This window comes from Sciurus carolinensis, chromosome 2 (genome assembly GCF_902686445.1).
Source record: "Sciurus carolinensis chromosome 2, mSciCar1.2, whole genome shotgun sequence".
Lineage (NCBI taxonomy): Eukaryota > Metazoa > Chordata > Mammalia > Rodentia > Sciuridae > Sciurus > Sciurus carolinensis.
In genome coordinates, this window is record NC_062214.1 from 165,987,315 (window position 1) to 166,003,737 (window position 16,423).

Genomic DNA, 16,423 nt, shown 5'->3' on the forward strand with positions numbered 1-16,423 from the left:
TTCAGATAAAGGAAATGGTGATTCAAATAATATATTCATCAGTGTCCTACCAGAAGTAGGAAAACACAGTTACATGGGTATTTTAAGAAATTTTAATAAAGGTCTATTTGTTAGGGAAAACATTTTAAATATGAAAGTTTCTATCCTATCCCAAACTTTTGGATATATTTATACCTTACCATAAGTAACAGCAGCTACATGAGAGCCGAGCAGTAAAGAATGCCCCCCCCCAAAAAAAATTAAACAAGGTGCGAGTATTGATTTTATACATTGTTCAGATTTTCAGAATATTAGACTGTAATTATTCCTCTTGTTCAGATTCCAGACTCCATCATTTCTCGTGGTGTTCAGGTGCTCCCACGAGACACAGCGTCCCTCAGCACTACTCCTTCAGAATCGCCTCGTGCTCAAGCTACGTCTCGCCTCTCTACAGCTTCCTGCCCAACACCAAAAGTAAGTACAGTTTCTTTGTACCTTATATTTGCTTTACTATGAAATCTGGGAAAACTAACCAATATTTCCCCCTGCTTATCAGGTTTTGATTGCATGTAAGATACTATGAGAAATAAAAGAAATATAATATAGTAACCACCCATTGTTTCACAGATTGTCATATTAGATAGACCAATAGTTGTAGGAAATAGAAATTTCATGCAAAATATGTATTCCAACATCACAGTTAATGGTATCATTTTTTGTAACTCCTGTTTCTTTACTGCATATCTGTTATTTTTTTAGCACACTTATGAATATATATGTAAAAGTATTAGTTTATACTGAGGATAAATGTATTTGAGGCTGTAAACAGCAAGATTAGCAAAATACTGTAGCCAAAGGAATTTTTAAAACTTTCTTCAGGCTGGGGTAGCTCCCTGCTCTAGTATCATTCCAGATTTTTTCAAACATATTCAGCTTGGAATGTTGCTGCCTAATATTTGGAAACAAATCTAAATTTATTAGAAAGTTTTAATGCCAACCTTTGGGGAAGGGAGGAAATTTCTTAGTCTTTATATTTTATAATCTGTCACTGAATCAGGGTGGGACAAGATGAGAGGGTTTATTTGCTTCCTCACATCTTTATGTCTAGATAAATTAATTAGAAAATTTAATTATTAATATAACTTTTCTCCTGGAGTGTCCCTTCCCTGGATAAGTTAGTCATTTTTGCTTTTAAGTTCTCTGTGTAATGAATCTAATATTGGTATCAAAAGACTAAAAGTAACATGTATCTTATTTAATAAAACTGTTAGATATCAGACTACACACTATCTTTATCGTGAAGCTCTGACATTTAATTTTTCAAACTGTGACTTTTTTTCCTGTCATCAAACTTAAGGACCTACATAGCTGTGTTCCTCAACTTTTCTATTAGTTTTAAAAGTGTAATAATTGCATTTGACTCATAGTGATCTCAAACAGTTCTTGATGTGGGTAGTGCAGTTTGTTTTACATTACGTGATACAACCTGCTCAGTAAAGTCTTCAGAGTGTTAGTGTTGTGTATCATTGTTTGTAGACATGTGTCAAAAATAACTGATATTAATTTATCACTTAAATTTGAGATGGTAAATTTTCAATGAAAGAAATCCATAAGAACATTCTAGACATAAAATGTATGTTAATGCCATTTGGGTGTCAGTCACCTACATTTTCATCTGAATAAAAAAGGAGTTAGCAAACCCTGAATTGCATAGAAAAATCTCATATGTGTTCTTATATTATTAAAACAAAATAATTTATTATTTGAATTAAATTCCAACTGTATCAGCTAGACTTATTTACAAAGTCTAGGAAGTAATTAAAAGTAAATTAGTTCACTCTAAAAGTTTATTTCATCAGGTATTAGAATCTAAATGTTGGGAGTACAGAACTAGCCACAGTATAATTTTTCCTTAATAATGTGATAATTATAAATATTTTCAGAACATATTTTAGCTAAATTTAATTATATATAGTAATTATTGAGCAGTTTTAAAATTTTGTAATTATATTTTAGTTACAAAGAGGAGTCAGTTACAATTTTCAAATTACTTTGTATTTCTATATCACCAAAGTAAAATCGTAAAAATAAAAAAGTTAGCATTTACTAAATTAATATGCTTATTGAGAAACTTTAGGGGAGCAAGTGACTTATCTTCATGTTTTCCTTACTTAAACTGACAATGAATTCATATAAAGAACTGTATTTTTTTAGGAATAAAATTGTATCACTTTCAGATAATTGTTACCAACACTGTCAGACCTTAAAATAAAATGATTGCCTCTGTGTAATTTTTAAAATAAACTTCTAATGCTGAATTAGAATACTACTACATTTGTGTACAATGAATCAGAATGCAGTCTGTAAAAAATAAAAAATTTAAAAAAAGAATACTACTATAGTAAAAGAAACTAATTTGAATACTGTTTTTTAAAAGGAGTAAAGAAAGTCAAATTAATCTGTCCAATAGAAAGTCTTATAAGACTGCTTAACTGAAAGTAGGTACTCTTACAAGTGCTTTAATACCAGTAACAGATATGTTCGCTTTCTTCTTGGAGTTTATACTTTATTCAAATGTATGTTAAAATAAACAGGTAGAGAAACAACTTTAATAATTACAATTTCACAATAATGTAATAACTATCAATTGAAATACACAGCAAGAAGAAATAAAAATGTATAGTGGGAGAACCTCATTTTGGTAAAGTAATCAAAGAAGACCTCTCTAAGGAGCAACATTTTACCAGAAGTGTGAAGGATACTTGAAAACCAAACATGAGCTTTTATGCTGGGTAGAGTTTTAAGAACTATTTTCAGCAATAATGACCACTTAAAAGGCACTGTCACCAATCAAGAATTTGCGGGGTAAAACCTCATTAGTACATGAATAGTCTTAATTCACTGACTTCAGTATCTAATTTCAAATATTGGTTATTTTTTAAGTAATGCTTTTTTTTTTTCTTTTCTCCACTGAGTCAAATTTCAAGACTATAAATCTTTTAGCATTTATCTCTGTTCTAGGTTAAAAAGAAGCAGCAGTTTCTCAGGGTAAAAGAAAAGGGGAAATGCATTTTGATTCTGAATGTGTTTAATCTAAGGTATGTGTGAGCCATCCATGTAATGACATTGAAGACAAAATTGAAAATGCAATTCAATCTTTTTCTGCATCTTGGTTATAATACTTAAATTTAATACCTATTAGTGTTAGACAAACCCCACAGAAATCCCTTTTCCATATTTCAGATTAAGTATGCACAGTCTGTCATGTACAGAAATATATGTGCAAATGAATTTTTCTTTACATCAAAAATACTAGAAGGTCTTAAATGATCAGCATTAGAAAGCACTTGATTTGATAATAAAAGGTCTAGTTTTAAAGGCTTGCTTCTCTACTTAGTAACCACACTACATAAGGAAAGTTGCTTGACATTTCTGAACTCTGTGTCTGAGATTGGCAATTCCTGTCTACCCAACAGATTCATTAATTTATTAAATAAGTATTTGCCAAGTAGTGGTGAGCAAGTAAATATTGTCTCCTGCCTTTACAAACAGATAAAATAGAAAACTAGAGATTATAATGAAATATAATTAAATGTTACAGTTTATCATCAGCTGTACAGAATATTATGGGAATAAAATTCAGAAGCTTTTAGTCTTTTTGAGTCTGTAGGAACTAAAAATAGAGTGCTGGGGATATAGCTCAGTGGTAGTATGCTCACCTAGCATACGCAAGAATCTGGGCTCAATCCTCAGCAGCACACACACAAAAAGAAAATCAAAATGGCTAAATATCCAAGTAATGATTCAAAACTAACAATTCCAACTTTTCCTTCTATTGCTTTTATCACTGGGTAGTAGTTAAGCTGAAAGACTTCATATTTATTTGCATGTGTATATCTATTTCTCTGAGTCTACCATAATATTAAACATTATCTTAGATTAACATTTTACATGCAGACTGCAATGTAGATTGTGTTTTGATCGTTTAAAATTCTTCAACTATGAGAGCAAGATCTCTGTGTAAAATGTACTGTTTTAATTTTTTTCTTTCTTGTTGTAAACTCATCACAATCTAATATTTTCTTTTCTAAACAATTCTTCATAGAATGGTATTTTCTCCAACAAATATTTATTTGCTGAAATAGCATCATGTTTTATTATATATTGGAAAGATATCATTTTCCTTAAATCAGACATTTTCTTTTAATAAAATCTGACTTAAATGATGAATGACTTTCACACCTCTTGCTTTATCACAATGAAGAATCTTCAAACTACAAACTGGGGATATTAGTCTTCCATTGACTAAGCAAAAGAAGTAAAATGGTATGTAGATTCTGTTTAAAGAAGTTTAAAACGGTATCTAGAGCACTCAAGTTCTAAAATGATAGTCTTCCAAAAAAGGTATGATGAAAGAATAATTCTCTAATGGGTAACTTCTCTTTTAAAATAAGTATGTTTCACAAATTAGATGATTGGCTGATTTTCAATTATGAAGGGCAACAGCATCTCTATTTAGCATTAAATTAGGAGAAGATTAAGATAAAAAATGATAAGAAAAAAACAGAAAAACTTCAAAATTTCAATCACTTCATCATTCCCTTTAGATTTGTTAAAAGTGAGAATATTTTTAAGGCTAATTTTATTCTTTATTCCCTAAACATCTGAAGTTTAACTTTAAGTAAATGTAGTCCATAATCACATGCTCTCTTATACCTTAAAAGTGTGAAAAGAATTTTGTGCCCAGACGTACTAGAAAGTTGACTTTTTCCTCTGAGGAAAAAAATATAAATTGTATTAATATATTCTTCAACTAAAATTTATGCAGTGATTTCAAAGTATGTTTTTGAAATATCTTTATATGAAGGGTATGTTCCTTAAGTACGCTCTTGTCTAATTGTGTATTCAAACAGAATGTAGAACTACAACTTCTTTGCAGATTTCTATTATTGTTCTTTGAGAAAAAAAAAAAAGATTATACTGGATAAACTATTTTCTTAAGTTCAGGGTTTTTAATGTATGAGTCTGAAAGGCAGTGATTTCCTTTACTCCTAAAAATGACATTATCAGTCCAATATCAACATAATATTCCCTGGTATTTTCTACTAGTAATGTTAGTTTTTAAATACTCTTCCTTATTGTCACCATTTTCCATTGAATACCAGAGTGATTATATCATATCACTAGTGCGTTGACTAACTCAGATTCCCAAGTCTCTGGATAATTTCATTTAGTTTCTATAATTCTAGCATAAATCAAGGTGCTACTTGTGCCCAAAAATTATTTTCTACCATTTTTAAGAGCCTAAACAAAATGAAAAGACTGTACTAAACATGAGCCTTCTTTGTTTTTGTCTTAAATTCTTTCAGCATTGACATGCTAGTATCTGCTCAGCCATTAATGACATAGAAATGTTTGGGTTCTACAAATAGAATCAACAACAAAAAGATCAGAAACCCCTGAGTTAATGAAATTTTTTAAAAAATTCTCTTGATAAAAAAACGTTGTCTTTGTGAAAATATACTCTGATACTTTGATCTGTCTTGCACCTTGAATGGATATTTTACCCAGGTGTGATTTTTCTAACATATTTCAGTCATTTTAAAAGTATAATTTCTTTCAACTGTCGACCTATTTCATTTTATTATATCAAGAAAACATCTTCATTAATATAACCACCAAGCTTATCTAAAAACTCTTCAAAGTATTAGAAGTAGTTCAGTTAAAGTAACAGATACACATTTTCTATGACTCTTATTTTTCCTTAGTAGCTAAACTTTTATCATGGGTTAAAAAAAAAAAAAAAGAGCAACAAATACTGTCAGTTTTTCTGAGATTGACAGGTTCACTTTGTTCCTTTTTAACAAACTGTGTATCAGACATCTAAATTTGAATAATCATGATTCAAATGTTTTTTTTTAATTCTTTCAAGTAAAACTGATGTTCATTTAAAAACCGATTAGTTCAGCTTATAACTTAAACAGTTGCATAAAGTGCTTTTTCCTGAGACAACTAGCACCCTTTGGTATGCAGTAGAAGTAATTTTATTCATACTTCCTATTTTGTAATACTCAACAATAAAGTTTTATTAATGTAAGTAGATTAGATTAATATTTACTATTTCATTTAGGACAATATTAAATGAAACTAGGTATTTTTAAAAAATTCTTAGTACATGACAGTGAATAATACAATGATTATTCATACTATTTAGATCCACTTCCTTGATTTTCACTAAACTGCCAATCCACCATTGGTTTTATACTATTAGTGCAAATGTCAACATAGCAAAAAAGGCAAGTAATATCTTAATACTATTAGCAAAATAATTTTGATTTTGTAAACTACTGAAAGGTTCTCAGAAACCCTAATGGGTTCATAAACCACACTTAGCTACCACTGGTAGAATGAAATGAGCAAATTGGCATATATTTCTTGACAATATTCTGAGTCAAAATGATGTGTGTTGAATCTTTTTTTTTTTCATATTTTCCATAGAGACAATGTTACTGTTGTATTTTCAGTCCAAAAGATCTGATTCTTTATGTAAATGACTATCAGTATCATGCCATAAATAGTTTACTTTGGCTCTGTAATCCAGACTCTTTTGGGTCAGGAAAAAGTTACTCTGATCCAAAATGAGAAAAAAACTTCATGACATTTTTGAAGAGATAAGAAAGAAACTAATTTCCAGCTAGCCCTACTCACTATCAGTGTGATTCTACCTTCTACATTTGGGTATAACTAGGTTTCCCCAGGAAACACACGAAGTCCTTTCTTAAATAATAACCTTATTGTTCACACATAGATTTTATTAAGGACATAGTGAAGATGACTCATTTTCAAAATTAGTTTGAAGCATTTAAAATTTGGGAAATTTCAGAGCTAGGTGTAGCTCAGTGGTAGAGTAGTTGTCTAGCATGTGCAAGGACCTGGGTTCAATCCCCAGGAAAAGAGTTGGGGTGAGATTGGGGGCAGTGAGAGAGAGGAGAGAAAGAAAGGAAAGAAGGAAGGACTAAATTTCAAGTAAAAGTGACAGATGTTTTTCAGCAGTTCCTTAAAAATCAGGTCAACATTGCTGGACTAGCACTGACATAAAGCCATACATAGCTGGCACTCGTTAGGTCCTCTAGATTATTTTACTTGTTTACTTCACAAACATTTAAGTAACCCACTTCTGCTCTAGTTCATTATTGTCTAGTGTCTCCTCCTCTATAACAACATGTTTGTTTTATATTTATTATGGTTTGATAGTGAAACATAATATTGAGACTTCAAATAAAAGAATTTCTTTTACTTTTTAATGAGAAAGGTGCATAGTCCATACAGTAGAATGTTTCATATTTTGATAAAACTGAAATTAGATAATAATATATTTTATCTATTAACTTTGAGTTTTTCAGTTATTTTCATTTTTCTATAACATTCTGCTAGATATATAGGATTTTACATGGATTTGTTTGTTCATTTGTCTGAGTCCCCTATGCTTTATATATAATGATACTTAAAATGGAGTGTCCCCATCCCTTTATAATTATTCAGTGTTTGCAGAATTATGCTTATCATTGAAGCTAGATATAACTTAACTATGAAATGTATAATTACCACTATGAAATCTGAATTTGTAAATGAGATTTGACACCTCAAAAGATATAACCAAAAATTATTAAGCATAGAATTAACAATTTTATAGCTAAGACAAACTATAAGTGGTGTGGTTTCACTTTAATATAAAATAAAAATACAAAAGTAATATACATGCTTACTTTGGAAATTTTAGAAAATTCAATATTAAAAAATGATCACAAAATGCCTTTCATTTTAAAAAATAACTTAAAATTTTGCTATATATCATTCTGTATTTTTTTTCTATGCATTCAAATATTTTGTCATAACAGAAAGGCAGCAATTAAGAGCTCAAGTTCTAGAGTCCAGTGGGCCTGGTGATGAATCACAGATTTATCACTGCCTACATATGTGACTTTTAGAAAGCTATTTCACCTCTGTAACCTGAATTATCTCATCCATAATTTGAAAAATAATAATACTCTTTACCACAGTTCATGTAGTGTCACACGCCTGTAATCCCAGCAACTCCGGAAGTTCAGAAGTTCAAAACCAACTTGGGTAATTTCGAAAGGACCTAAGCAACTTAGTGAGACCCTGTCTCAAAATAAAAAATAAAAAGGACTTGAAATGTGACTCAGTGGTTAATCATCCCTGGATTCAATCCCTGATACCAAAAACATAATAATACTGTTTGCCTCATAGTATTATTTTAAGAATTAAATTTTAAAATGCAGATAAATCAGCATAGTGTTTGAAATAAAGTACTGAATAAATGTTAGCTATTGTTTTTAAACTGTCTGTAATATTTAACCTCTCTTGTTCACTTAATATAAACATTTTTTATGTCATGAACATCTTTGTTTACTTTAAATCATCTTGTACATCTGTGCTCATTGGCACACACATGTATAATCCCAGCTACTAAAGAAGCTGAGGCAGGAGAATCACAAGTTTAAGATCAGCCTGGACAATTTAGCAAGACCCTGTCCAAAAATTTTAAAAAATAAATAAAAAGGACTGGGGATATAGTTCAGTGGTAAAGCATCCCCAGGTTCAATCCCCAATACCACAATAAATAAGTAAATAATCTTTTACAAAATTATTTTGATTTTTTTGATTCTAATTGATGTATGTGCATTAATTTTTTCACTAGATTCTAATTTACATATTTTTGTTGTTTTCTATTTTCCTCTTTTGTAAACAATACTATAGGCAATTTCTTGGAAGTTAAATATTTTGGAATAGTCTCCTAATTAAACTGAGCAACTTGTGTTAATTCTACCTTTATTTAGAGTATATGCAGAAATTCTAGGCTTGTAATTCATATCCTGCATGAATACCAATCATATTTTTTTTGCTTCTTTATGAATTCAACTTAGTATTTTATTAGAAGAAGATGTTTCTAGCACTTGCATTTAACTAATTTACTGGCAGCCACTTAAAAATTATAGACCCAAAGTTGTTTGAAAAGCTAACGTTGAGTATGCAAACTTACTGTATGTGCAGCACTAAATAATGAATACAAGTCCTAGTCTGCCATTTTTATATCTTCATAAGAGATAGTAGAACTCTGTTTCTACACCTGTAACATCAAGATATTAAATGAAATAGGATTTAAAGCCTTATAGGACTATAATCTTATTATTTTGGCATAGTTCTTCCAATTGAATAAATAATCTTTTTAACCCTTCTTCCTGATATTTTATTAATGTCCGAGGAATATAGAAAAAATCACATTTATTTCAGTTTTTGCATTCTATGCTAATACATAAAGTTTGAGATTGTCAACTGAAAATATTCTAACTTCACTTAAGATCTTTCTCATTTTAATCAATCTTGTCTCCAGAATATTCTCTTGGTGTACCCCCTAGATTTTTGTTCAAGTTATAAAAAGATAGGGAATTGAACTGTAAAAGTACAAGAAATAATGAAATTAAAAATTCTAGTTTTCAACTGGGTGTGGTATAACATGTCTATAATCGCAGCTACTCACAAAACAGACAATTTTGAATTCAACCTGAGCAATTTAGCAAGACTCTGTCTCAAAATAAGATAAAATTTTAAAAGGTCTGAAGATACATCTTAGTGGTAGAGTGCTTGCCTAGCATGCATAAGCCCCTGGATTCAATCCCAGTACTACCAAACAAATAAATAAAAAATTAGTTTTCAGCGTAAATAGCTTTGATTGCTATAAAAATTTTTTAATAATTTGGTAATACTTCTTCAAAAGCAGCCCTACAAAAATGACCTGTGGCATCATTTCAGCAGGAAAATTGATTTGATATAGTCATGATTCAAATGTGTATAATTAATTGTCCATGTCCCATTGATGACTTTATTAGAGAATATATCAAACTATTCTGTAGATCTTCATGTATTTAAATTATGCATATTTTATAGATTAGTCAGACATTTTCTAGCATAAAATGCCAGGATTATCAGCTTTCCTTATTCATTCTGTTTTCATTAGAGAAAATAGATTAATTCAGAAGTTTACTGAATATTTTTAGTACACATTAAATGTCAAATACTGTAATGTGTTAGGGATACAGCAATGGATAGGCTTATCAACCCTACTCTCGAGGAGCTTATAGTGGCATTGATACAAAAACAAAATATTTATAACAAATATGTCAAATAAAGAATTGATAGATTCAAAGAGTTCTTCTAATCCTGTAGAAAAAAATAATAGGATGATTAAAGGACAGGAAGAAACATTTCATAAAAGAAATACATGCAAATCCCCAGTACCCACCAAAAAAAAAATAGAAAAAGAAATACATATAGAAAGAAATATATGAAAAAATTGCCCTAATTAGAAATTTCTGAAAACTTAAAACAATGCAAATGTTACAAATTGATACTGTCTTTAAATTATAATTATCAGTGCTGTACTGAGAAGTGACATGAGTATTTCTAGTCACACTGGTTAAGAATACAAATTTATATAATCTTTCAAGCAAAGAGCATACATTGGCTTAAAATTTCATTTGTACTGCATTCGTACACACAGAGAAGCTTAAAAGTTTTGTTTTAACATACCATATTGTTTCTAGAAATTTAATTCTACTCAGCCTCCAAAGTATCTTGGATTACAGTCAAGCACCACTGTGTACAGCTCAGTGTTTTTGAAACCAGGAAAATGTTTCTATTGTTTTGTTTTTGGTTTTTTGTTTTGTTTTGTTTTCTTTTCTTTTTTAGGTAGGACCTGGTATAACCAGAAATTTTTTTTTTTTTTTTTGGCCTACTTTTCAGATTTGTGCAAATCTTTTTAAAGCCAACTGAAGTTGTTTATGACTGTATTTATACCAAAGCATTTTAATATCCATGCTGTTATTCTATTCCTAATTCCACTGGTTAGAAAATTATATTTTGCTGGGCATGATGGTGCATGCCTATAATCCCAGCAGCTCAGGAGGCTGAGGCGGGAGGATTACAAGTTTGAGGTTAGCCTCAGCAACTTATTGAAATCCTAAGCAACTTAGAGAGACCATGTCTCAAAATAAAAAATAAAAAGGGATGTAGATGTGACTCAGTGGTTAAGGGCCCCTACATTCAATCCCCAGTACCTCCCCCTCAAAAAATTATATCCTATTTCAATGGAAGTTCAAAGGTAAACTTTTTTTTTCTGACTCATACACAAATAACCAATAAAAACTTTTAATAGAACATACACTCTTTAAAGGTTATATATTTTAAGGGGCCTAATAACCATACCATAAAAGATACTCTTTTTTTAAAAATCATTTTTTAGATGTTGATAGACCTTTATTTTATTCATTTATTTATATGTGCTGAGAATCAAACGCAGTGCCTCACACATGCTAGGCAAGCACTCTACCACTGAGCTATAACCCAGCCTCAAAAGATAATCTTTATATTTTTAAACAGATAAAAATTTTGTCTAAATACATGATTGAATTGTTTCTGACTAGAGCATAGGAAATAACTTGTTTTAAAGTCTGATTTTATATAGACTATATTTTCTTGAAATCAAAGCTATTATAGAATTGAATAATCAAAATTATAAATTTATATAAAATAAAAATTAATGTTTACAATGAGTAGTAAAAACCTTTTTAAAAGACAATTTCCTAAGTATAACAGTATATGGGCCTGGGGTGGTGGTGCATGCCTGTAATCCCAGCAGCTCAGGAGGCTGGGGCAAGAGGATCTCAAGTTCAAAGCCAACCTCAGCAAAAACGAGATGCTAAGTAACTCAGTGAGACCCTGTCTCTAATTAAAATACAAAATAGGACTGGGGATGTGGCTCAGTGGCCTAGTGCCCATGAGTTCAATCTCCCATACCAAAAAAAAAAAAGTATATGGGAGTAGGAAGGGTATGGACAATCTGTAACTTGTACCAAGATTCTAATTTTTTACTTCTCGTTTTCTCATTTTTCTTTATAACGCTCCTTTATCTTTGTTACACTTTTCTTTAGTTTTATAATCTCATTGCCTTTCCTACAGAAACACTAGAGTAATTCTTTTTCCTTGACACACTTGTCATCATTTTTTTACTTTTATTTATTTATTCACAATTTTTTTACTTTGTTTTAATAAATTACAAATGAAACAATTGTTTTACATTGAACCACATGGTTTTTTTTTTAAAGGGCTGAATGATATAAAATAAATAATATAGTGAAGTGTAATATTAACCATAGCCCTAAAGTATTTCTTTATTTATAGGAATTTGTTTAAAGGCTGAACTCACCCCACCCTAGTGTTGGGGATCAACCCCAGGTCCTCAAACATATTGGGCAAGTGCTCTACCACTGACCTACAGCCCCAGCCCTAAATGTTGTACTCCTAAGCAAAACTTTTTTTAAAATCTGCTCCTTCAAATTATAGCTACCAGAAATAATCTATAGCTATACCAATGTATCTACTGACAGAGAATGTTTAGCCTTATAGAAAAGTATTCTAAAAGTAGCTAATAAGGCAAGGTTTATACAGTTATAATAAAGTAAATTAATTCATCTTATCCAAATGCTACTATGATTTCTCTTAAATTATTTTTTGAAAAATTATTAGACATTTGGATTAGCTGTGAATTTCTTTTATACTTCTCCATTCTAATTGACCATTAAAAGTTGACTAGAATAAATGAGAACATTACATTTTAATTTCATATTATTTTCACTTTTCCCCATTACTCAAATTTGAATTTATATGGACAAATCTTTCACTATTTCTTTCTGAATTTTTTCAGTATTGAATATTTTATCTGTTTCAGGAGCCACCAGGGAAAAAAAAAAACATGAAATTTGACTTGCCACCACCTCTGGCTTTAAAAACCACATTGGTTTTCTAGTCTTCCTTTTATAATAGTTTCATAGGCAGACTTGTGGTCAAAAGTGATGTCAAGCATTAATAAATTATTCCCAAAGTCTCTTTATATCAGTTCTTTGATCTGTTTTTCACTCAGAGTTCAGGGGTAACTGTCTTTTTTTTCTCTTATAATTCATTCTTTAAATTTCTGTACTTGCACTTACATTTGGAACTCAGATGAAACAGGAAAAATTTTTAATATATAAATATATTAAAAGATAAATTTTGTTCCATAGATGGAGAAATACATAGACATACACATTTACATCTTCTAATAAGCATCAGTTTTTTTCCTAGCCCCATTTATTTCCAGACCTATTAGGGGAATACAACTTCAAACTAGAAATCAGTAATGGTGAGTGTTGTTCCTAAATTTGTGATTAACCTTCCCTGTAACCTTGAAGAAACACATCATGTTGCTGGACTAATACAATTTTAAGCCTTCTAGAAATAAAGGACAGTATAGAAAATAGTGTGAACTTGTTACTACATAAAAATTCTAATATTTTCACAGCTTCTAAAAGCCTTTAGAAAGGCATTAGACTCTGTTTTTATAGGAAACTACCAAGACTATAGTTCAAATATTGTGAGTCTCCTTTTAAGATGAGAAATAGCTTTCAAAATAAAGATATTGAGATAAAAAGGAAATAGCAAAGAGAATGAGTAAATATTATGAACTCACTCTGAATTCACTCTCCCTTGAGAGGTCCTCAAGTGTTGATCATCTAATTTACCTGCATTGTTTCTAAATTTGGCAATTATATTTAAAAGAGTGAGAATTGATGATTGTCTTTTAGTCATAACATATAGTAAATGCTGACGAATTAATACAAACTATATCAGGTAAAACCAAAAGTTGATGCACTTCTAATGTCAAAGATGCTTTTGTTTCAAAACAAAAATTTAATTTTCTCAGTTTTTTCAATAATCTTATGCTATCAGAGACATTCACAAAAGGGATGAGACAATCTATATCCTGCTTCCAAGAAATAAAATGTTGTAGTTATGGCCAGTTTTCTTATTTTTAAGAGAACACTCATGTTTCTAGTCATGAAATTGATGTTTTCTGGCATTATTATTTTTCTGAGACTTTTAATGCTAAGTAGTTGACATCACACTGATGTGTCTTCTGTTATCTCCTGATAAATAAGAAACACCATATCTAACTTTACCTATGCTAGTCTGAATTGAGACCATCATTATGCAGTTGCTGGAATTTATAGTGCAAAATCTTTTGGTCTCTTGCCTTGCATGTGCAAGGCCCAGGGTTCAATCCCCAGCACCATAGAAAATGAAGGGGAGAGGACAAAACCACTCGGTCTGTAGCCTCCACACCCATACCTACTCTTTATATTTTTTTATCTTTTGACTTGTTTCCCTCTTTCACCAAAACATTAGTTCTTATTAGAGCTGTATTTAAAAAACACCTCATGTACTAAGATACTTGGTATTGAGAATCTTCCTTTATTCATTGTAGAATGGTATGGAACAAATTTTTAAAAACAGCAATTTTACTTTTCATTTCCACTATCTTACATGAAGAAAATTCAACTGAAATAACAAAGCCTTGAAGGAGTGATTCTTTCTAACATTGGTCTGGCATTAAAATTTTCTGGTTGGGCAGCACAATTGTTTAATTGGGAATCTCAGTGACAGCTGAACAACCTCGATGCTTGGGTCAGCAAGCGGAGGAGCTTCATTCTGTCACCTATCAAGAATGATGCTTGTCAGGACTGATCCTTTCACTTAGGAACACTCTTGTTTCTAGTCATACCATTGTTGTTTTCTGGTATTTACAATGGAATAGACACTTCAACACTAAAAGAGAATGAGTACATAGGTATATTTGTAATTCTTTGTTTTTTGTAAGCCAAATGCAAATATAACACTACTGCAGATACTGCTTCATCAGAAGTCCCCAAGATAACCAAAAGTAAGTGCCAATTTCCTCATCTCAGGAATAGTGCCATATAACAAAGACTTAATTCTAGTAATCAGCCTATTTGCAAAGCATGTCATACAACCTTCTGGGTTAGTTAACTCCTTGGCCTTCTAATAGGTACCTAAAAGAGTCATTTAATGTTTTTGCATGTATTACTTAATAATGTGTAGAAAAATTTTTAAGTTCACTTTTTCTTTATTCTGTCTTTTTTACCCATCTTCCCTCATTGTAGCAAATTAGACGGCCGGATGAAAGCAAAGGAGTTGCTAGTAGAGTTGGATCCCTCAAAGTAAATATGTTTCTAACATTTTTTGGCAAGATTTCGTCTATAGCCTACACTTCTTCCTTTTTGGAGGGTGGTGGGGGGAAGGGGGCTTTTTCCATTTTTCACCATCCCATTTTTTTTATTTTAATTATTTTTATTGGCTGTTGGGTCATATTATTCTTTTTGTTTCAGCTACACATAGAGCAACCAGCTGAAGGCAAGATGCCAAATAACTAGCTTTGAATGGCACCACAAACAAGAGAAAGGGCAACTGCCTTATTACAGGTGCCTATAATTTGGGGTTCTAGAGTAAATAAACCGTTCCTCTGATTGATGTCACTGATTGTGTGTTAATATCCTGTTACACAGAGAACTAATATATTTTTAGAATGTTATCTCCCCTTTTAACACTTTTTGTAAAAAAAAAAAAAATTAAATGTTATGTTAGGGTCATTATCAGCTGTAGTTCAGTCCAGAAAAAAAATTATTGTGAGTTAATAACATGTATTGAATACATGTAATCTTAGGAACTAGAAAGGAATTTTATAAGATGCTAGTAAAAAGGGCCCACATATAGCTAAGTGTTTAAGCACTCTAAATCTCCTTTTTTTAAGTTTAAAAAAATTGATATAATAATAATTTAGAGATTTATCTAAATTTTGCCCATTCATGTATACAATCTACCAATATACAACCTATAGATTTCTGGTGTAGCTATTTGCTAATGGTTAAATATCACTTGATCAGTATACCTTGGTCACTCAATTCTCTTAACCTTTAATCATAATGAAAAGGTAAGCAAATTCTTACCCTTAAGAAACAGACATAGTCACTGATTATTTCTAATGCTGCCACCATAAGTGCAAGTTAGAAAATTGCTGAACTCTAAAAATATGCAGAATGAGCACCCACAAAATTAACCACTTTTTTATATCTCAATCCCATTTGCCTCTCCAGTAATAGTAACTGTTAATCAAAATGCCAAATAATTCAGTGCACTGAAGTGTCCTAAAATTCGGTAACTACCTTGAGACTTAATATTGAGTCATCTCAAAAATTTACACACCTCCTATTTATTTCCACTTAGCAATTTATGAAACACAAACTTCTGCACTCTTTTCTCTCGTTGCCTCTTCTGTCTTCTTAGTTTTACTTTTTGTTGTTTATTTATTTATTTGTGTGTGCACACACCAGTGCACATGGATGAAGGTGTGTTTGTATGTTTGTGTTCTTTATTCCTAAAAAGCCATCCTCTCTGTTCTCTAACACTGCTTTATAGTGGGTAACTATTATATTAAAATGTTATTTCACTAGGGATAATCAGAGGGAGTGGG

The 16,423-nt window shown here is 30.8% G+C and overlaps 1 protein-coding gene across 20 annotated transcripts in view; it reads left to right on the forward strand.

Annotated features, from left to right (window-relative positions):
* The window catches only part of Gphn (gephyrin), a 641,988-nt gene that overhangs the window by 415,043 nt on the left and 210,522 nt on the right, over positions 1 to 16,423 (forward strand). For 15 of the 20 annotated variants that reach the window (XM_047539524.1, XM_047539518.1, XM_047539521.1 and 12 more), the window contains 2 exons: positions 319 to 453; positions 15,057 to 15,113. In XM_047539524.1, coding sequence (XP_047395480.1) covers positions 319 to 453; positions 15,057 to 15,113 — 192 coding nt within the window. The remainder of the gene's footprint in view (positions 1 to 318; positions 454 to 15,056; positions 15,114 to 16,423) is intronic. The other 5 variants (XM_047539530.1, XM_047539537.1, XM_047539531.1 and 2 more) reach the window with 1 other exon arrangement.